General features: G+C 38.0%; 2 protein-coding genes across 10 annotated transcripts; one reads left to right on the top strand and one right to left on the bottom strand.

Annotated features, from left to right (window-relative positions):
• Positions 1-6,800: 6,800 nt before the first annotated feature.
• Positions 6,801-7,343, bottom strand: LOC145029762 (uncharacterized). Its single transcript, XM_078978231.1, has one exon. The coding sequence runs from the start codon at positions 7,341-7,343 to the stop codon at positions 6,801-6,803; it is 543 nt and encodes a 180-aa protein (XP_078834357.1).
• A 6,775-nt stretch (positions 7,344-14,118) lies between these two features.
• Positions 14,119-19,885, top strand: LOC145031022 (uncharacterized). 9 transcript variants are annotated; one of them, XM_078979470.1, is made up of 9 exons: positions 14,119-14,904; positions 15,122-15,166; positions 15,284-15,523; positions 16,731-16,847; positions 16,994-18,002; positions 18,100-18,180; positions 19,272-19,338; positions 19,496-19,587; positions 19,673-19,885. In XM_078979470.1, the coding sequence occupies exons 5-9, from the start codon at positions 17,982-17,984 to the stop codon at positions 19,712-19,714; spliced, it is 303 nt and encodes a 100-aa protein (XP_078835596.1). In that variant the 5' UTR covers positions 14,119-14,904; positions 15,122-15,166; positions 15,284-15,523; positions 16,731-16,847; positions 16,994-17,981; the 3' UTR covers positions 19,715-19,885. The 9 variants fall into 9 exon arrangements, 6 of the variants coding, with proteins under 6 accessions (XP_078835596.1, XP_078835599.1, XP_078835597.1 ...); XM_078979473.1 differs by having other exon boundaries at positions 14,119-15,166; positions 16,994-17,133; positions 17,549-18,002; XM_078979471.1 differs by having other exon boundaries at positions 14,119-15,166; positions 16,994-17,439; positions 17,549-18,002.
• The last annotated feature ends 3,508 nt before the right edge of the window (positions 19,886-23,393 follow it).

Raw genomic sequence — 23,393 nt, 5'->3', positions numbered from 1 at the left:
TTGCATACCATGCTCTAGGAGCTTGATGCAGCCCATACAACGCTTTGTCCAACTTGTAAACGTGATTAGGAAACTTCGGGTCGACAAACCCTGGAGGTTGATCAACGTAGATTTCTTCCTTCACCTTACCATACAAGAAGGCAGTCTTGACATCCATTTGAAAAACAGTGAAGTTCATATAAGAAGCATATGCTAGAACGATGCGAATTGCCTCCAAGCGTGCTACAAGAGCATATACTTCAGTGTAGTCAAGACCCTCGACCTGTCGAAACCCACGAACTACCAGTCTAGCTTTGTTTCGCACAATGACCCCTGAATCGTCCTGCTTGTTACGATAGACCCATCGTGTGTCAAGAGACCTTTTGCCTTTTGGTAACTCAACTAACCTCCAAACACCGAGTTACTCAAATTGATGCAATTCTTCATGCATTGCATCCACCCAACTAGGTTCATTTAGAGCCATTTCTACATTCTTGGGCTCAATCTATGAGATGAAACAAGAATATAGACATGTATTAACGTCTCCACTTTGACTTCTAGTTTTGACTCCATCCTCTAGCTGGCCGATGACGTTTTCAATTGGATGATCGCGTTGAACTTTTGAGGGTATTTCTTGGCGGATATCATTTAATGAAACAGGGAGGGTGTGTATGTTGATCCCTCCTTCATTTGCTGGTTCGGCAGCCCCAGATGGTTCTGCGACATAATCATCTGCAATAAGATCAGGAAAGAGTAATTCCATGAATGTTGAGGAGACAGCGGAAGCATCGTTTGGAGTTAACTCTTTCTCTGCAGACATATGAGGTGTCGTTCCAGCATCAGAAGGGTCAGTACGGACTGATTGGGGACTATCATATACCACAAACGGACTCTCTTGAGAAGTAGAAGATGATTCCCATGCTCCTGTTGAAGAAGACTCCCCCTCAGATGCAGCGGAAGATCCTCCCTTATGAGAACCAGAAGCATCTCCCTCAAGTGAGGCTTGAGCTTTTCCTTTTGATGAAACAGAAGATTTGGATACTGGCTTGTACAGGACTTCTTCGTCTTCATCTTCAGAGATGCCCTTCCTATACATATCAGTTCGAGATACATTGTTTGAGTACATGTCTAAGAATTTGAAAAGTGACGTATAATCAAACAACCAATCCGGACCCACTCGAGCGTCTGTCTCATTCTCTTCTAACCAACGCACGTCATAGGATTCCACAATTTGCTTGGTTTTCTTATTGTAGACTCTATAAGCGGTGCGTGCAGCATACCCCACAAAATAACAATTATCTGCTTTGGCGTTAAACTTCGGGTTGGCATCTAGGTGAAGAAGGGTGCAAGGACATCCAAATACTCGAAAGTGACTGACTGACGGTTTGTGACCATAGTAAATTTCATATGGAGTTTTCATTTGAGCTTTATTGATAAGCACTCGATTCTGAACATAGAAGGCAGTGTTTATTGCCTCTGCCCAAAAGAAAACAGGAAGCTTTGAGTCACACAACATCGTCCTTGCAGCGTCTTTAAGTGTTCTGTTTCGCCTTTCAACAACACCATTTTGTTGAGGTGTATGAGCTGAACTAAATTGACGCAAGATACCCTTTTCAGCACAGAAGTGATTGAGAACAGATTTCTTGAACTCTGTTCCATTATTGGTGCGAAGTGCTTTCACCCTTTGATTGGTCTGATTCTCAACAAGTATGATGAACTTTTTGATCAATTCAGTGACGCCAAATTTGTTGGATAGAAAGAAAACCCACGTAAAACGAGAGAAATCATCGATCATAACTAAATAGTAAGAACTTCTATTGATGCTTAGTATGTTCACTGGACCAAATAAATACATGTGAAGAAGTTGTAGAACCTGACTTATTGAGTTGACCTGCTTCGGCAAGTGTGGTTTTCGATGATGCTTTCCTTGAGCACATGACACACATTTCTCAAATGTGATAAAGTCTTTGACAGGTAATCCACGGACCATCTCATTCTTTGCAAGACGATTGAGATTCTTGGCGTTAGCGTGACCTAATCTTCGGTGCCATAACATTGCAGTTTGCTCGGAAATCTTTGAGAACAAACAAGTAACTTGCTCTGGGAGATTGCTATTCATATCGATAATGTAGGCATTCCCATCCCTTTTTGACTTTATGAGAATCCATTCTTCAGGGATGACAAAGCCCGGCTTTAAGATCATGCATTCCTTGTCAGTGAAATGCGTAGAATAGCCCTTGTCACAGATCTGCGAAACGCTTAGCAGGCTGTGCTTTAACTCTGGAGCGAAATTCACATTTTCAAAACTCGATACCAATTGTAAAGTCCCGAAAATAGATCTACCAATGATCAAAGACAAACACAGATGCAAACAACGAAATAACAAGCAATTAAAAGAACAAAAACCAAGCTTGCATACGCTTTAAAGCAATAAAACGTCTGATACAACTTGGAAAACACGAAGGCATCAACAACCAATAAAGTCTGATACCACGCCCTATTTATAGACTCGAATTACAACCGTAAGGAGTTTACGGCCGTAAACTCACTCTGACCGTAAACTCAGACAAAAACCTTCCTTATACATACCCACTACTATTAACTACTATACCTAGACCAAACCACTATACAAGGGTCTTTCAATAACTACCACAATGCGTTGTGATTCATTGGTATAGTTAGATCCTGAAATTGTTCCATGCTATAGCACCTTATTACGTTCTGTTCTGTTTTGTTCTGTTCTGGTATTGTTCTGTTCTGTTTTGTTTTGTTTTGTTCTGTTCTGTTATGTTCTGTTCTTCATTGTACTAGAATTAATGAATGGCATTCTCTTAAACTATACCTATAATAGCTTACTAACGCTCTAACTGGACTGTTACTGAAAAGACTCATTTATCTAATAAGTTATGCTTATACTTTAAAAATAGAGTTTTGTATAACTATAAAGTAGCATAACCTTTAAAAGAGTTTTGAAATGTTTTAACAACTTATAAATAACAAAAGTAACATTTTGAAAGATGTTTATATCAAACATTTACACAATTATCATTGTGTTCAACTTGTATTCCCCCTTAAAACAATTAAAATAGTTAAAAGATTCATTAAGGCGTATGAACTCACCTGATGTGGGTGATTCAAACGGGTATGTGTGTAAGGATGAGAAGCTCCACGAATGAAGTCCCGAGACACAATAAGTCCTAAATGACATATAAGGATACATATTGACATAAATATAGTGTTTACAACAACTATATGAAAGGAAACGCCTTCCGGGACTAGGGAACACCTTAACCAAGTGTTGGAATCACATGTAATTCAACATAGGAAGGTATAAAGGCACTTAAATGAGTTTACTACCATGAGTTCATGGCCCAAGGGAGTTTACGGCCGTAAACTCATGGTTACTCATGAGTTAGTGCAAGTTTGAAGTCTAGGGGGGTGATTTAGGGACATTAGCTTTAACCTAGGATGAGAAAGACCACTTCTTTTGGCACTTTTGGGGTGTTCACGGCCCAAATGAGGTTACAACCGTAAACTCATGGCCAAATATTCTTATGAGGGTCCTAAAGGTCATAAAGAAGCATTCTAAATTCATGCCTAAGCCCTTGGAAGTGCTTGTGGCATCAAAACACCCCTAACTTGAGTTCTCGGCCCATAGACCATTTGGTCATGTGTTTGCAGCCGTAAACACTTGTGGGTGATTATATTTTAATTGTTTTGGGTCCTAGACACATCAAGGTAAGAGGCTATGCTAGTCTCTTGGCTTAAGGGTGGCATTTAGGGCATTTTGAGACCCTAAAATGGAGTTAACTCTCCAAATGGAGTTTACTCTCCAAGATGTTCTTGGGGAGTAAACTCTCAAATCTTATTGTTTTGAGTTTGTTTTCTGTTCCTAAACTCATTTGTGTACAATTCCAAACTAGTTTCATGGCTTAAGGAAAGGCTAGGCTCCATTTGGCTCCTGAAAAGGAGTTTACTCTCCAAGATGTTCTTGGGGAGTAAACTCACAGATCTTGATGTTCTGTTGTGATTTTGATGTTATTAAGCACAATCTAAGCTATATAATACAACTAGATTGAAGTACTCACGATTTGGGATAAAAACCCAAAGATCCGTGAGAGAGAATTTGGCTTTTCTCTAATTGGGAATGTAACTAATGAATAATTTGGTTCAGAATCCTATATATAGTCCTGGGATTTTTGGCAGAAAATATTTTATTCTCGGAATGAACTCTAATATCATAGAGTTTTGGAATAACAGAGTTGCACAAAACCCAAGTGCATCCTCTCTCCTAATATATCCTTAAGTGTAAATCCCGAATTGCTCAAACTTGTCCCAAAAGTTTGAAAGTTAGCAGCAACAGGCTTGGCTTCTATTGAAGTGGATGGTTTCACTGAATGGAAATTTTTGGGTTGGCACATGGATTGACAGGAATTCATCCATATATTGCTAATGATAAGACGGGGGTGTAGCATAATGGGATGAGCTGGCACCACCGGCAGGAGAAGCATGGTGGTCCTCCTCTTCATCATCATTATCATCACCATCTTCCTCTTCTTCCTCTTCAGAGAAGGAATTGGGGAAAAGATATGGTGTGATTTGCCAGTCGGTCATATGATTGGGGTCTCGGAGATCAAGAATTCCTTTGTTGTCGGGTGTGATGAAGAGCTTGGGATCATGATTTTGACCCACGGTCCAGTGATGTGTGCCATCGTCTGCCGAACGGAAGAGTCGCATGGACTCAAGGACAGTAGTGGTGAGGTAAGGCTCACCCGACAGTGGCTGGTGGGGACCGGGGTATGGGGCTCGGATTTGGGCGCTCTTGGCGAGCATACTGACAATACCCCCGCAAACAATCTTTCCCGATCGGGATGTGCTTAGGCGGATGAGTTTGTGACACAAAAACCGACCATGATGAGGAATGAGGTTGTTCTCGGGATGGGTCATTGCATAGAGGATTTTGAGTTCTAGCGCGCTGATGGTGCTTCGCTCCTCTCTAGGGGGGACGAGCGAAGCAATGATTCTATGAACTACCTTCATCATGGGATGGATGAGTGATGAGGCTTTAGCGGCACTAGAGACATATGGGTGTAATCGGGTGAGTTGGGTCCACCACGTTAAGTCAAAATATCCTTGAATTGGGTCGGTGGGGCCAAATGTGTTTTCCGTTGGGGCCCCCACAATGGCATTGATTTGATCTAAAGAGATCTCATAGTCTTGATTCATTAGACGGAAGGAGAGGATCCCATGGTCCAAATACACTGAGGATAGAAACTCAGCTGTTGGGACTTTATAGCTCAATTCATGGACCCTCAACAAGCCGTGCCACCCTATGTTGCGAAACAGGGTTTTGACTTGACTATAAACATGCAACTCTTTTAGGGATGGAACATGCGCAAATTTTTGGATGGCATGACCCCGTTAAGGAATGACTCAAGTTTGCCTTGTTGAATTGGGCCAAGACATACGACACCACAATGAGACGGGTCGGCTGGAGGTGTTGGGGATCTAGATGGAGGTGATGGAGATCTAGATGGAGGGGATGGGGATCTAGGCCTCCGACGGCGGGCGGATGATTTGGTGTGTCTTGGTCTTTTGGAAGATGTAGCTTCCATAGTCAAGTTTTGGGACAAATTAAAAGTCAATAGGTTAATATGTCAAAAAGTCAACTGTTGACGGGTCTAGTCAACTTTGAATTTGGCCACCAAAATTTCGCGGGAAATTTGGTTTTCAACAATTTCCTACTAAGAATCAAGTCCAAATAGACCACAATTTCAAGTAATTTGACCCAAGAACACAAAATCCAAAAGTTAAGAGTTGGAAAGAATTTACCGAATCGTGTGTTGGATTGTGTTGTTCTTGATGGAAAAGATCTTCCTTAACCTCCCCAAGCTTACTCCTTTCAAGATTAAGACACTAAAACACCAAAATCAAGTGAGATTTTCGGATCTAGGGTTTTTCAAAACCCCCAAATCCACCATTAAAATGCAAGAAAATGGTGTTTAAGATGGAGAAGATGAAGTGTAGATGATGAAAATCAAACCTTTTTGTAGATGAAAGCCAAAATCTTGAAGAAATTGAAAGGTTTTTGATGAAAATCGGACCCTAGGTTTTTGTTGGGAGAGAGGGGCTGTTAGGAAGTGAAAGTGGGGATAAATGAGGTCAAGTCCCGATTTTTTTTCTTTAAAAAGGGTCATAACTGCTGCGCGGACACGACCCGTGTCGACCCAGGCCAAATTGACACGCCCCGTGTTGGGGGTTTTATGCTGAGTTAAGGACAAACACGAACCGTGTTGGGTCAAGGCCAAAACCAACACGACCCGTGTTAGTCTCTGGAAGAATTTGGGTGTACTTTTGCATGGACACGACCCGTGTCCATTATAAGCCAAAATGCGACACGACCCGTGTTGCCCTCTGGAAGAATGTGGGACTTTTTTTCACGGACACGGCCCGTGTCAATTGTAGGCCAAAACCAACACAACCTGTGTTGGTCTCTGGGGGAATTTGGGTCTTTTTTTCCATGAACACGCCCCGTGTTCCATTAAGGCTAAGAGGGACACGACCCGTGTTGGTCCCTGGATGCTAATCCCCACTTTTTGAACTTGAAAATTTCCATCTCTTTGAAATGAAATACTTTTCCACCCTAAGGTCCGTTCTTTTGGTTTGAAAACAATGACAAAACACATTTGGAACATTAAAAACCATAAGAATGCAAAGAACGAAATGTTTTAACGAAAAATGACGAAAATACCCCCGGGTTGCCTCTCGGTTAGCTGCCCTTGTTTTAGGTCATTGGCTCGACTTTGTCCCCCAGGTGTGCTTCATTCTTGGTATGTGGGGTTCTCCAACTCATCAACCTCTTCATTCTTCACCTCAAATCCTTCATAAAACGGCTTCAACCTGTGACCATTAACTTTGAATGTTTTACCTGTTTGCTTGCTCGTGATTTCCACTGCACCATGGTCAAACACCCTTGTGACCATGAAAGGACCAACCAATCTTGATCTTAACTTTCCTGAAATTAGCTTGAATCTTGAGTGGTAAAGCAACACCTTTTGTCCTTGTATAAAAGTCTTTCGGGAGATTGCTCTGTCATGATATGCTTTTGTTTTCTCCTTATAGATCATGTTACTTTCGTATGCATCATTCCGAATCCCCTCTAGCTCTTGGATATCAGGTTTCCTTTTATTTCCTACATCATCCTCACTCAAGTTGAATTTCTTTACCGCCCAAAAAGCTTTATGCTCAAGCTCAACTGGAAGATGGCATGCTTTACCAAACACAAGCCTATATGAGCGCCTTTGGTGTGCCAAACCGTGAGAAAATCTGTACCTTAAGGAAATCGACCACAACTTTGGAATCATTAGTACAGGTGGCCTTAGCCTCCACCCATTTGGATACATAGTCCACCGCTAACAAAATATAAGAACAACCAAAAGATGGCGGAAATGGTCTCATAAAATCAATACCCCATACATAAAAAATCTCATATACTAGAATAGGGGTAAGGGGCATTTGATTTCTAGAGCTTAAAGATCCGGATTTTTTTCACTTTTCACAATGTGCACAAAGCACATAGGAATCATGGAAAATAGAAGGCCAAAAGAATCCACTATCTAAAACTTTCCTAGCTGTCCTTTGGGGTCTAAAGTGACCACCACAAGCATAAGAATGACAAAAATTAAGGATAGATTGTACCTCTTTTTGCTCAACGCATCTGCGAATTACTTGGTCCGTACAGTACTTCCAAAGATAAGGCTCGTCCCATATGTATCGTTTGGCTTCCTTCTTGATTTTGTCTCTTTGCCAACGGGATGAATCTGGGGGAAATTGACTTGTGACCAAGTAATTGACGATATCTGCATACCATGGTGCTTCTTTGGCTGCAAATAAATGCTCATCTGGAAATGTGTCACAGATTGGTATACCATCTTCGGGCGATACAATGCGACTTAGATGATCCGCAACCACATTTTCCTTTCCACTCTTGTCTTTGATCTCAATATCGAACTCTTGCAAAAGCAGCATCCGCCGTATTAACCTCGGCTTCGAATCTTTCTTTGTAAGTAAGTGCTTTATGGCTGCATGGTCCGAATATATGATCACTTTAGTTCCAAGGAGGTATTGTCGGAACTTCTCTAAAGCAAAGACAATAGCAAGCAACTCTTTCTCTATTGTGGTGTAGTTGCCTTGTGCCCTATCAAGGGTCTTTGATGCATAATAGATGACATGGTGTGCTCGGTCAACCTTTTGTCCCAAAATCGCCCCAACCGCGGTATTGCTAGCATCGCAAATGATTTCAAATGGAAGATCCCAATTTGGCGGTTGAATAATGGGGGCGGATGTCAACAAATCTTTAAAAAGATCAAATGCCTTTTTACATTCATCACCAAACTCAAAATCGGCCTCTTTTTGTAGAAGTTGACACATCGGCACCGTGATCTTGGAAAAATCCTTTATAAACCGCCGATAAAAACCTACATGGCCAAGAAAAGAACGTACTTCTCGAACATTTGTCGGGTATGGTAAGCTCTTAATAACATCTGTTTTGGCCTTGTTAACTTCTAAACCTTTTTGGGACACCACATGTCCAAGTATCAAGCCCTTGTCAACCATAAAATGACATTTTTCATAATTAAGGACTAAGTTCGTGTCAATGCACCTTTGTAAGATTTTGGTGAGATTTTGCAAACATTCATTAAAAGAGTTTCCATAAACAGTAAAATCGTCCATGAAAACCTCTATGATATTTTCCACATATTCTGAAAATATGCTCACCATACATCTTTGGAAGGTCGCGGGTGCATTGCACAAGCCGAAGGGCATGCGTCTATACGCAAAGGTGCCGAAGGGACATGTGAACATGGTTTTCTCTTGGTCTTCTGGGGCAACCGGAATTTGATGAAAACCAGAGAAACCATCAAGGCAGCAATAGTGGGATTTCCCGGCCAATCGTTCTAACAACTGCTCAATGAATAGCAAAGGGAAGTGGTCTTTGTGGGTGGAAGCATTCAACTTCCTATAATCGATACAAACTCTCCACCCGTTTTGCATACGAGTGGGTAACAATTCCCCTTCGGAGTTTTTGACAACGGTAACTCCGGCTTTTTTCGGGACTACTTGCATAGGACTCACCCACTTACTATCAGAAATGGGGTAGATTACACCTGCATCCAAGACCTTCATGATCTCCTTTTTAACCACCTCCATCATAGGTGGATTCAACCTCCTCTGTGCTTCACGGGTTGGCTTGAAGTCCTCTTCCATCAGTATTTTGTGCATGCATAATGATGGGCTCAACCCTTTTATATCCGCAATGGTCCAACCAATAGCCTCCTTGTATTTCTTCAAAATTCCAACTAACTCTTTTTCTTCTTCTCGTGCCAGCTTGGTCGAAATTATCACCGGTAATGTCTCTTCCTCTCCAAGATAGGCATACTTGAGATGGTCGGGAAGAGCCTTCAACTCAAGAGTCGGTGGTTGTATTACGGATGGGAGAAGTTTTGGATTAGAACTTTTTAGCTTCATGCGGGGTGGTTCAACTCTCATGGGTTGTGCTTTCTCCAAGGAATCAATTACTTCAATCAATTCCTCTTCCAATGTGTACTTGTCAGCCAACTCCTTAATCCCTGTCTCATCAAAGTGTTTGCTCAAGATGGTGGTTAGCACATCTTGGCTTGACATCTCAAAGCAATCATTAGTACATGAATCAATAACATCTATGAAGTTTAAAGAATGAATATCGCTAGGATAACGCATGGCTTCAAAGATATTAAAGTTAATTACGTCACCATCGAACTCCATTGACAAAGTACCATTGGCTACATCTATTTTTGTTTTTGCGGTACTCATAAAGGGTCTCCCCAAAAGGATGGAGCTCGATTGTGGGGTGTTTTCATCACCCATGTCCAAAACATAAAAGTCAGCGGGAAAAACGAGCTCATTAACTTGCACTAACACGTCCTCCAATACACCTTTCGGATGTACCAAAGACCGGTCAGCAAGTTGAATGATAACTCCAGTTTTTGATAAAGGTCCAATTCCCATTGTCTTATAACTCGAATAGGGTAAGACATTAATTGATGCTCCAAGATCAAGCATGGCACGTGGTACAAAAAGGTTACCCATTTTGCAAGGAACCGTGAAAACACCCGGGTCCTTGCATTTTTTTTGTTGCCGCTTTTGTAACACGGCTGAGACATTTTCACCAACCTTCACAGTTTGATTTCCTTTAAGCTTTTTCTTAGATGTGCAAAGTTCCTTAAGGAACTTAGCATATCTAGGAATCTGTTTAATGGCATCTAAAAGAGGGATATTGATTTCAACCTTTCGAAACATGGTCATGATTTCGTCATCTTCCCTTTCTCTTTTGGTGCTTGCCAGCCTTGAAGGAAATGGAGCTGGTGTGACTTTCACTTCGGATTCTATTAGCTTCTTGGACTTTGGAGTACTCTTCTTTTCCTCTTCTTTGCCAGCTTCTTCCACCTTAATCTCTTTTTCTTCTTCTTCTTCTTCTTCATCCGACATCCTTGGACTGTCATAGCTTTTCCTACCTCTTAGTGTAATTGCACACGCATTGTGTTTTGGGTCCTTCTCCGTTTGAGAGGGTAGCTTGCCTTGCGACTCCATCTTACTCACAGATTGAGCAAGTTATGATACTTGTTGCTCCAAGCTTTTTATGCTTGCCTTGGGTTCTTGTTGAAAGCTTTGAGTACTTGTGGCAACGCTTTTTACTATGTCCTCTAAGGACATACTTGAAGAACTTGCTTGTGGAGGGGGTTGTTGTGGATGCCTTGGTTGGTAATTTTGAGGTTGGAATGGTGGTCGTTGTTGATTTTGAGGAAATGGTGGTCTTGGTTGATATTGATGCGATTGATTTTGCTGATAATTCCCTTGTTGATTGCCTCCCCACCCTTGATTATTGTTCCATCGCTGATCACCTCTTGGTTGCTCATAACCTCTCTGATTTGCCCCTGAATAGCCTCCCATGACTTTCGCTTCTTCATAATCTTCCTCTTGAAGTTGTGGGCACATATCGGTTGGATGGCCCACTTGGGTGCAAATACCGCATGGGCGGGGTGTGGGCTACACACCTTTGTCTTTGGCCAACATCATGACTACTTTCGTGAGCTCGGACAATTGAGCTTCGATCTGAGGAGTTTGAACTTCTTTTACACCCCGGGGTGCATCCGTATCCCATTCTTCATCATGGTTTGAATGTTTGGAATCTTCGGCCATGTTCTTGATTAGATTTCGGATCTCAGTTGGGGTCTTATTGGGCAAAGATCCGCCACTAGAAGCATTGAGAAGCCTTCTTTCCTTAGGGGTCATACCTTCAATGAAATACTGTAGGAGTTGATACTCGGTGATCCCGTGCTTTGGACAACGAGCACAAAGTTTCTTGAATCTTTCCCATTATGTGTGGAAAGCTTCTCTTTTGTGTTGTTTGATTCCGATAATTTCTCGTCGTAGGGATGAAGCTTTCATTTCGGGAAAATACTTGTCCAAAAACAACCTCGCAAGGTCCACCCAAGTAGTCACCGTCCCCGGTGGAAGGTCATAGAGCCAGTCTTTGGTGACGTCTTGCACTGCAAAGGGGAATGCCCTAAGCTTAATATGATCCTCCGTGACATTGTGTGGTTTCATACCCACACATACTACATGGAACTCGGTGAGGAACTTGTGAGGATCTTCGTTCTCCAATCCTCTAAAAGTTGGGAGTAAGTGAATAAGTCCGGATTTTAGTTCCAAGTTGGTGGCGGCTGGGTATGTGATGCAAAGGGGTTGTTGAGTCACCTTTTGTCTTGACCATTGACGGAGAGTTTGTCGGGGTGGTGGGTTTGGAGGACCTTGATTCCCTCCAAGGTTATGTGCCATGGCTTGAGAATTGGTTGTTGTTTCTGTAGGTGAACTGTTTAGGATATTATGAATAGGTGAAGAGGGTTGAGTGGTATTTATGGGTGAGGCTATTTGTGGTGAGAGTGATGGGCTGTCTGTTTCTGATGCGGATACACTTGAGAGGGGTATGTCCTCCCAAATGTTGATGACCGGGGGATTGGACGATGAAGAAGTACCGGAAACCGGTTGCCTCTTATGAAGCTTGGCTTGCTTCCATAACTTCTTTGTAGTCTTCTCTATCTCCGAATCAATTGGCAATGGTGTACCTGTACGAAAAGATCTAGGCATAAACAATTAGTAACACCGTGTCCCCGGCAACGGCGCCAATTTGTTAGGGGTGTCAGACCCAACAAATAAAGGGGTACGATATACTCCTAAGTAACACTACTCTATTGCACTAAAAAGTAGTACAAGGCAAGTAGGGTCGATCCACAGAGACACGGGACAATCAGTCTATACCCTTTTTGTGTAAGGTATTTGTTCATAAAAGATGAAAGAAAAAAGGGGGGTTTGATTGCAATGATTAGACAAATAAAGTAAAATCACAAGTAATTGGCTAAACGAGTAAATTAAATTCAAATATTATAAAGACTCCAACTTCATGTATGACAGTTCAACAATGTGAATCCAAGATGACAAGACCTTTGTTTCATTCTATCTAAGTTGGTACTTGAAAGTGTTAACAAGCTCTAAAACTTTCCATTCACCACAACAATTAACCAAAACAAGCTCTTTGATTAATCCTAATCTTACTAACCTAATCTAAACAAGCTCTTAGAATTAGATTGAAAGATTGCATGAAGCGTTATGTGACTATTCCCAACAACACCCAATACTCCTCATAAGCTCGGGAGTGTAAAAGTGTATGAATAATATTTACACTAAATTCATTCAATAGAGATCAATTTAATGCTTCTTACTTGTTCAATTTCACAAAACAATTATGGATTTTGTAAAAGAGATAACTGGAACGACCTAACCCTAATTCAAATGGCCAATAAGAATCACAATTAGAATCAAACATTCGATTGAAGCAAAATCAAATTCATTAGATAGAAATTAAGAACAAACATCAAGTCATATGATTAGATTCACAACTAGAAAGTCAAAACATGAGTTGGAGAAAGTAGAGTTCTAGCCATACATGACTAGAACAAAACCAGAAATCTAGAAGATGAAATCAAGAATTAAAATGCTTACAAATACGAAATCAAAATGTTTCCAAATGCTTAACGGACAATCCTTGCTAAAAACTTCAACTTCTTCCCCTCAAAAAATGCTTTCTCTCTGCTCTGCTTCCCCCAAAAATGACCTCATTCCCGAAATAAGAAAAGAGGAAAAACTGCCAAAAAGACAGTTTTTAAGTCGAACACGCCCCGTGTCGAAATAGAACAAATCAACACGGGTCGTGTTGAGTGTAAGTACGATGCTCAAAAATGCCCAAATAGCCTAACACGCCCCGTGTCCATATAGGTTAAATGAACACGGGTCGTGTTCATCGAAGTCAGAAGATAAGTGTTTGATAGCCAAACACGCCCCGTGTTTGATTCCAGTGCAAACCCAGCACGCCCCGTGTTGCCCTCTAGATGCTCGTCCAAACTTGATTTTTCTAATTCTTCCGATTCTCTCCCAATCGTCCCGCAATCTTCATCAACGCTCCCTAGCACCTCCAAAAGTGCGCTCCAACCTCTGGTTCACCTGAAAATGACATGAAAGAGTGCAAATAAGGTCATTCAAGAAATTAACCTAGATATGCTAAAATGAAATAAAAACAACGAAATTATGCTAAGGATATACATAGAAAAAGGGCTAAAAATTGTGCAAAAAGGGTGCACAAAACGCACCCAACATCTATAAACTAAAAATGTTTTTTTTTCATGAAAAATTAGGTAGGTTTCAAATATATACTTTTTTAAGATTAATTTATAATTAATATATATAGTCAAATATCATGTTTTCATTTATAATTTATGATGTTTGTTACATTTATAAACGCTCATGTTTGGCATGGTTTGCAATATTAATTCAAAAGAGATTGGTAGCGGTTAATTATATATATATTATCTATATATATTATCACTTCTTAGCTACAGTACCTAACCCAATTACTGTTCATCAGGTTACTTATGGTGGACTTCTTAACTACAGTACCTAACCCAATTACTGTTCATCAGGTTACTTTGGCTCCACCATGGTTACTTAGCCACCGCCTCATCCGGTATCTACACCTTTTCATCTAGATCCTTCCTCATTCCACTGTCCCAAGAACCCACCGCCTCATCTTATTTTTCCTCAACCTTCTATCGATCAAATGTATGCTTCCTTCTCTAGCTTCTCTTTGGATTCGATTACTGCCGCCTAATGTAACCCTTCACCCGCTTCACCAGTAGCGATTCTTCATTTATCGTTTTTAGGGTTTTATCTCAATTTCATGTTGTTTGCTTATAAAATTGAATTTGGGTTGTTCGTTGTGTACTGCAACAATTTTTAGGTTTTCTGATTAAATCCAATATGATTACCAAGGAGGAGGAGCAACAATGGTTTCTTCTTCCATTTGTTATTTCGATTTGGTGGTGGGGGTGCTTGGGAAACCGGAATGCTTGGTGGTGTTGTCACCTGGTGGGCACGTCTTCTCCCCTTTTGTTCTTCACCGTCTATCTGTTTATCACGTTTCCAACCGACAACTCTCTTTGCATCCAGTAGGAGATGGAGGTAGCTACAGGACCTAACGCCACCACTGTTTATAGGGTTAGTTAGTGTATCATGGTTAAAGTTTAATTCCACACCGTATGTTCATCGAATCTACATGTTCCCACCGTCTTTCTCTTGATCGAGCGCTCCTCCCCTAATCGAATCAATCGGTGTCCCAAAGCCGAGAGAGAGAGAGAGAGAGAGAGAGAGAGAGAGAGAGAGAGAGAGAGAGAGAGAGAGAGAGTGCAGTCGATGTTGGTTTGGGGTCATCGCCCCCTTCTTCCCGTCTTCTTTATTTCTACAATGTTCGATTGAAGCTTTTCGATTTTAGGGAAGGTACATTGAAAAGATTGAAGTTGTATATTATGCTAATAGGGGAGATGATTGAATGAGATACTTTTTGTAGCCCTTCTTTATCTTTTGAATCCTTTTGCACGTTACCTGCTTCTTAATCCCCTAATGGCTTACTTGGAACATTCTTAATCTAGCCTTATCAACCATCGGATTTTGAATATCATTTGAAAAACTCAAATTTTATATGACATTGTTACAGGAACCACATTTGCACTACATCTAAAAGTTGCATCTCATTTCTAAGGTAAAAATATCTATTTTCAGATTCATTGTTTTTTTTTTTTTTTTTTTTTTTTTTTTTTTTTTCATTTCAAAAATATTTTGATACTAAAATGTTACATTTATTCAATATCATCCCAAGAAAATCTTGAAACAAACTATCAAGATCAACTACAAGAGCTACAGGCTTTAAAACATGTTGACAAAGATGAACGTCGGTTCATAGAAGCTAATAACTCCTCAAAGGCATCATTTTTAACCAATAAAACTTTGTTCCAAGTTACCAAGTCAAACGGAAACGACACAATCTGCTCTCCTTTCCAATAAAGCGGAAACAAGCACTTAAGAGTTAAGATGACAAAACGCCCTGTCCTTGCTATTGGTAAGTTTAAACTTTTTGCTAATATTCTATTTTGTTATATAAAATTGGTATGGTATTACTGATTTTATACTTCAGCGATATGCAATATTGTTAGTGGGGTGCCTACAACAATTAAAACACTTTGTGTTCATATTTTATTTGTAGGACGCAATAAGGGCAGATTTGATTTCACATAATTACACCAACTTTAAACAACCTATTTATTTTTAATTGTTATTAATTATATATATAAATAAATGGCTATAATATATGAAAACACTACAAGAAAATTCCTAAATAGCTACGGAAAGTTGCTACGGAATCAAAATCTATAGCTATTTTACTATGGAATATGCTACGGAATAGATTGTCGTAGCTTTTTTGCAACATAAATGGCTACAAAATTGTATTTCATAACTAAATTTTAAATAGCTACGTAAAATTGCAACACCATCAAAATTTGTAGCTATTACATTACGGAATATGCTACGGAATGGATGGTCATAGCTATTTTGCTACGGAAATCGCTACGGTGTTGAATTTCAATGACTAAATCCTGAATTGCTACCGAAAGTTGCTACATAATTGAAATCTGTAACTATTTTACCATAAAATATGCTACGGGATTCTTGGTTGTAGCTAGTTCGCTACGAAACTTATTACAAAATCTATATCCGTAGGTAATTGGCTACAAAATTTTCTACAAAATTAAAATCCGTAGGTAGTTGGCTACGTAATTGAAATCCGTAACTATTTTTCTACAAAAATTTACTACACAAAAAAGGTTGTAGCTAATCTACTACGGAATTAGTTACGAAAACGTTAACCATAATTATTTTATTTTGTACTATGGGTTGCATTTTGTGCGAGATATTATAAGCAATACATGTACGTTAACAAAAATATATATACGAATAGTCTGAAAGTCATATTCGAAATGCTTTATCTCACACAAGAAAAAAGTTTGTGACGATTCAAAATGAAATTGCTTTATTTACAATGCAATGTAATTTTTCGACTAAGGTTGTCAATTTAATTACTCCCAAAATTTTGGATCATTTTTGTGATTATGGCATTATTTTAAGTCTAAGGGGGTATTCATGTAGATCTTGCAAACATTAGGGGCTATGATGGCAAGATAAATGAGTCGGAGGAAGTTTAATCGCAGCTCTCAAGTCTCAATTTATCGTCTCTCTTTCATATCGATCTTCTATTTCTCTTTTTTCAGAAATCGATCAATTAAATTATGGAATATTAGTAAACGATTGCATCATCATCAACATGAGGAAGTGAGATTTAGCAATCTTGATGCTCTATGCTTTCGCCATTTTCTTTTCCATTTCAGGTAAATCAGATTATCTCAATTCACTATGTTAATCGACCTCAGTACCTAGAGCTGTTTAGTTTCTTATTTTTTTAGTAATTTGTACTTCTAGTTGAAATTGCATGATTACTACGTCTAATTTGTCTCTATTTGACAATATCATGAAGGCGATTTTACGTTTAAGGAGGCGTAGTGCAATCTATTGGATGAATATCCGATTAAATACGAGGGGGAACCTATTGTGTCCGATCTTAATGGCGATCGAAAGAAAGAGGTTCTTGTGGCTACTTATGATACTAAAATTCAGGTATTGTTTATCTAGTTCGTAGAATCGAATTTGCGGTTTCAATTGAAGGTCATTCAAGCACGTTTGATAGCTCATAAGGATTGGTTCGTGCTCAAATAGTTTCAAAGTATGAACGATTTGGAGTTATATTCTTATCCCAAACCTCTATAGTCTTCTTCTTCCAAGCATACTCTCAAACACTTTAATTTTTAATTTTTAACTGAGTGTTGCTCCAAATGAAATATGGCTATTAGTTGCTATATAATCTTGTGTTATATCTTATATTAGCAGATACACTTGTAGCATTTGCAACTTAAAAATCATGGGGTACTACTACACTACTATGTTTTATTTATATTTATAACTACCTTTATTGAGATTGGAGTTATGAATATGTTCTTAATCTTCTTGTACTTAATTTTTTCATATTGATCAGGTTTTAGAAACCTCACTAGGCGTGTGGATGAAGGATTTAGTGAGGCTCATGTTCTTGCAGAAGTAATCTTGTTACTTGATAAAATTTGTTGCTTTGGGCAGATGTGAGTAGCCATGGGAACTGGGGTAGTGGGGTAGTTGACTGAACTTTCAAATGTGGTCATGTACAAAACCAAGTCTTGGTTGTTGTGACATCAGGTTTGTCTATAATGTTCTTTTATCATAACCTCCAAAGGCTATGGGAAACAAATGTGTAGGTCAGTTTTTTTTTTTTATAAAATTTGCATAAATCTCAGTTTTTATGGTCAACTTTAATTACATTCTAGTTTTTTTTAGGAGGATTTCCCACACAATGCTCACCATAGAGAAATGTCAATTTATTTAAGTAATTATACATCAAAACATGGAGATGTTGGACATGTATTGTTGGAGGAATGATGGAAATGCAGCCACATGTATGTCTCTTTAACTCTTCTGTTTTTATATATTCATTAATATAATTTATAACATTGTATAAAAATTGAATAATCATTTATTTCTACACTATTTTAGATGCACCTTGATCCATTTGAAGAAATTAAAATGGCTGAGGAAAGTGCAGATAAGCATCAAAGAAGCGGAAGCGAAAAAGAAGTAACAAATTTTGAAGTTTTATTTCTTTCTTAAATTTTTGTTTCTAGTGTTTCTCAAATCAAGTTATATATATATATATATATATATATATATATATATATATATATATATATATCCCTATTCTAATAAATGAATAGGTTTAATCTCCATTTGACATGTGTCACTCTAATATATATATATATATATATATATATATATATATATATATATATATATATATATCCCTATTCTAATAAATGAATAGGTTTAATCTCCATTTGACATGTGTCACTCTAATATATATATATATATATATATATATATATATATATATATATATATATATATCCCTATTCTAATAAATGAATAGGTTTAATCTCCATTTGACATGTGTCACTCTAATACAATTTCTCATTAATATCATGCCACATGTTAAAAAGATATATTAGGCAACCCTTCAAAATTTCAAATTTACTTTTTCTAATTATATTTTAAATTTGAAGTTATAATAACTTTAAAATTTTGATATGTCTCATAATTAATGATTTATTTAAAGTAATTGATAAATAATTTATGAATTTTTACTATGAAAATTTAATTTATTTTGTAACTGTGGTTCCCACGAGTTATAAACTAGTATATATATATATATATATATATATATATATATATATATATATATATATATATTCTACAATGCATCATCAGCTATTGATTTATGCCATTTTACAATTTATGCTTTTGCTGGGGCGAACCGGTGCGCTTCGCTGGAGTAGAAAGAATGAGATAATAATTATATCTTATAGATTATTACTTATTCAATTTACTAACATTTAATCTCTTATTAAAAATCTTGGAAGCCACTTCATCAGATGAATCTTCACTAATTGCATAACATAATTATAAACTCGATGTTCAAGCTCTTAATAGGCATCAACCATAAGAACCTAGCAAACTTGTTGTTTTGTGTAAAGCACAGGGCGACACCTTTTGTGATTTACTAAAAAATCAAATTATTTAAACATATGAATTCAAAATCAGTTAGTTTAATTTTATTGAATCTAATTTTATTGAATCTTGTACAACTAAAGAATAACATAGTTGGAATGCAGTTCCCTTACAGCTTCTTTGTCCCGCATAATTGGTCTTCAATATGGTCATATTTTGATCGAATTACAGGTGTGAATTTCATTTAGATTTTAGAATATTTCCCTTGGTCAAATCTTGGTTGACTGAATTTGTTGCAGGGGCATAAATATTGACTTTCCCTCATAGCGTATATGCTTTTAGAGTTTTAGTTTTCAATATTAAGATTTTTGGTTTTTGTTAATGTCAGGTATTCCTTTGGACAAGGGCTTATACACTATAAGTTACCAGATGGTAATGTCGGCAGCATCAGGACTCATATTTTGTGCATTATATTTATTGGTACATCAAATTCAAATATAAAATATATCAAAATAAAATGTGTATTTATTTTAAGACGTGTAAATCATTATATTTTATTGTATAGGTGAACAGATTAAGGTATACAATGTTTGTGTTGAATGGATGAGAAAACATTCTTGAAGCATTTTTATTTGTCACATCAAAACTTTTATTGATTATGTATCGAGTGGTATTTTATGTTTAATTTGTTGCAACTTTTGATTTTGAAATTGTATTTTTTTATGTACTGGATATTTCTTTTAGTTCTTATAGAAATACTTTATTACTTTTGGTTTTATATTAATTGTATTTTTATAAATTGATATAAATAGTAAAATTGAATAACCAAAATTTATTGAATAATGGTATGGGACAATTTCTACGGTATTGGGTACGGAATTTGTTATGGAAAATTGCTACGGAATTTGCTATGAAAAGTTGTTATGTAATTGGCTATGGAAAAATCGCTACGGAAAAATCATTATGGAATTCGCTACGGAAACACAGCTAAGGTATTGGTTACGGGAAAATTTCTACGGAATTTGCTACGGATAAATCGCTATGGAATTTGTTACGGAAAAATCATTACGGAATTTGCTACAGACAAATTGCTACCGAATTAGTTAGGTAAAAATTGTTATGGAATTTGCTACGGAAATACTATGTAGCTCAAATTGCAACGAAATAGATGCCGTAGAAACTGTCATAGTAAAATTGCTACGAAATTATAATTCCTTAGCTAAACATATTGCTACAAGAAATAATGTTATGGAGTCTAATTGGAAATTTATGTAGCAAATTCCGTAGTTAATCAACTTTAGCTACGGAATTTTAGCCTTTTGCTACGGAAATTTTCCGTAGCCAAATTGAAATTTTCTTGTAGTGAAAAGTGATAGTTGTCTCACATAACTGAATAAGGTTTTTTTGTACATGGGTTGGAGGATACCACAACCACAACATGGGATTATAATAAACAAATTAATAAGAAACAGGAAGATGAAGATGGGATTGTTAAAAGGGACGATAATGTCCAGAGAACTTATTTCAGCAATTAAATTTGAATGTGGAGTGGAGGGTAATATAGTCCATGAGCGTGAAGGAGTTTCTTAGGCTAAAAAGGTATGTTGATTTTTCCTGTTTCTACTTTTGAATTGTTTGTACTTTGGTAAATCTACTTAATTAAATTAATTATGTTAATTTCATTGTTTTATAAATTTTTATTATTCCAATATTTTTTAGCTACCACTTGAAAAAAAAAAAGGAACCAAATATATCAAGCATTTGCTATTTCTGAAAGTAACATGTTATTTATATTTTGCACCTAGGATTCATTGCATAACATATTTATTCTAATGTGCTCAAATGTTGGTCGAATGGGTTGAGACCATGGGCTTAATGTCGCGGGTCGACCCATCGGTGTTTTGGAGTGTTGTCCAAGATACGCGTTATATGGAAAGTTTCCTAATTCTTTGTTTAGGAATTGTAATCCAATATGAATTCTAGATCTATATATGTATGCATTGATCATGTATAGAGGTAGGTCAATTGTTAGAGTTTTTGTGATACTGAATTTCTCTAATACAATCAAAGTGTTAGTTTGGTTGATATATTCCTTTAATTGGTATCAGAGCCACAACCTCTTGCTCCCGATCAATTGATTTTTTCAAGCCGGCAAAAGCTTTTCTTCTTATGCAAAACTGTTGCTTTTCCTCCAAGTATTTAATACCCCAATTATTTATTAATTGTTTCTTGGATCAAGAACACGTTTTGAAGAAAACAATTGTTTTCTTGTGGTCCAATTAAAGAAAAAGCTTCTGGTCCTATTGGTCGTCGTTTCCATTTTCTTAATTCGAATCATTATTTTATTGCTCATCTGTTGAAGAAGGTGTGTGGTTTGTTGTTGATTACTCATGGCAGGAGACGGAACGAATCTGCCCGTGAAGGAGGCACACTCGATCTCGTTTCAATTTCCGCAGCTGACGCCATTAAACTACACGATATGGAACATGCGTATGAAAGTTTTACTCGGCATTCACGGCGTGTAGGACGTGGTTGATCCGGGTTCAACGGATGCAAAGAGAAACAATATCGTGATGGGATTATTGTTTCAATCAATACCGGAAGATTTAATCTTGCAAATCGGGAATCTCGCCACTGCTAAGGAGATGTGGGATGCAATCAAATCTCGGAACATGGGTGCGGATCGAGTGAAGGAAGCACATTTGCAAACATTGACTTCGGAATTCGAAAGTTTGAAGATGAAAGATACGAGCACTATTGACGATTTCTCTTCAAAACTACCGGGACTTGCGACCGTTTCAGCGACACTTGGAGGAACAATCTCACAAGAGAAGTTGGTGAAGAAATTTCTTACGAGTCTTCCTAGTCGATTCATTCACATCGTAGCAGCACTCGAGCAAGTTTTGGATTTAAAAACCATTACTTTTGAAGATGTAGTTGGGCGGCTGAAAGCTTACGAGGAACGGACTAAAGAAATTGGCAAAGCATCCGATTCCGGTGAAAAGCTACTTTATGCCAAGACCGATAACTCAAATCGAAACCAAGACTCAAGCCGTGGGAGAGGACGTGGTGCATACCGTGGGGGACGAGGCCGAGGACGTGGCCGTGGTCGAGATAACACCCAAAACCATGATCAAAGGGTCTCATCAAAGAATCGTGATGATCAAAGACGAAAAGGCAAAAATAATGAACAAAGAGACCTATCAAATATTCAGTGTTACCGGTGTGATAAGTTTGGGCACTTTGTTTCGCGATGCCCGGAACGTAACAGGAAACATGAAGCAAATCTCAACGATGCCCGAGAGGAGGTCGATCACGAAGAAGGAACATTTTTTATGATGCAAGAGGAGACAATCTTCCTAAATGAAGACAAATATATTCCACCCAAAGTAGAGGCAAATCAAGAAGACGACGATATGTGGTACCTCGACAATGGGGCAAGTAATCACATGACCGGGAAGTACTCATATTTTTCGGAGTTGAATAAACGGATAACCGGAAGAGTAAGATTTGGAGATGGATCGTGTGTTCGAATTGAAGGAAAAGGATCAATTTTGTTCGAAGGAAAAAACGGTGAGCAAAAAGTTATGAAAGATATCTACTATATTCCCTCTCTTCGTAGCAATGTCATAAGTCTTGGCCAAACGACACTATCCGGTTGTGACATTAGAATGCATGGCGATTACTTGACAATGAAAGATCGAAATGGAAGGTTGCTAATGAAGGTTCCACGTAGTGAAAATCGTCTTTATAAAACACGACTTAAAGTTGGAAAACCCCAATGTTTGCAAGCAAAGATCGATGACGAGTCTTGGTTATGGCATGCACGACTAGGCAATATCAACTTTGGTGTGGTGAATATGATGCACAAGATGACTAATGGAGTTCCAATTTTGAAACATCAAGAAGAAGTTTGCGAAATTTGTGTGATAGGCAAACAAAACAAACACACATTCCCGAAGAAAACCAATTATAAGTCTAAAAATATTCTCGAGATGTTACATGGAGATATTTGCGGGCCTATTGATCCTCCCACGATGGCCGGTAACGTTTATATTTTGGTGCTAATTGACGATTTTTCTAGATACATGTGGTCTTTTTTGTTAAAACACAAAAACGACGCGGCGGATGTAATTAAAAAATTCAAAAAGTCCATTGAACATAGGACTGGGAAGGCTATAAAGACGTTCCACACAGATAGAGGAGGAGAGTTTACTTCAAACGATTTTAATCGTTTTTGGAGCGAAGAAGGTGTTGCAAGAATGTTAACGGCTCCGTACTCACCC

The sequence above is a fragment of the Lactuca saligna genome, chromosome 2 (assembly GCF_052625555.1).
Source record: "Lactuca saligna cultivar CGN05327 chromosome 2, ASM5262555v1, whole genome shotgun sequence".
Taxonomy (NCBI): Eukaryota; Viridiplantae; Streptophyta; class Magnoliopsida; order Asterales; family Asteraceae; genus Lactuca; species Lactuca saligna.
This window is presented reverse-complemented; position numbering and strand designations above follow the sequence as displayed.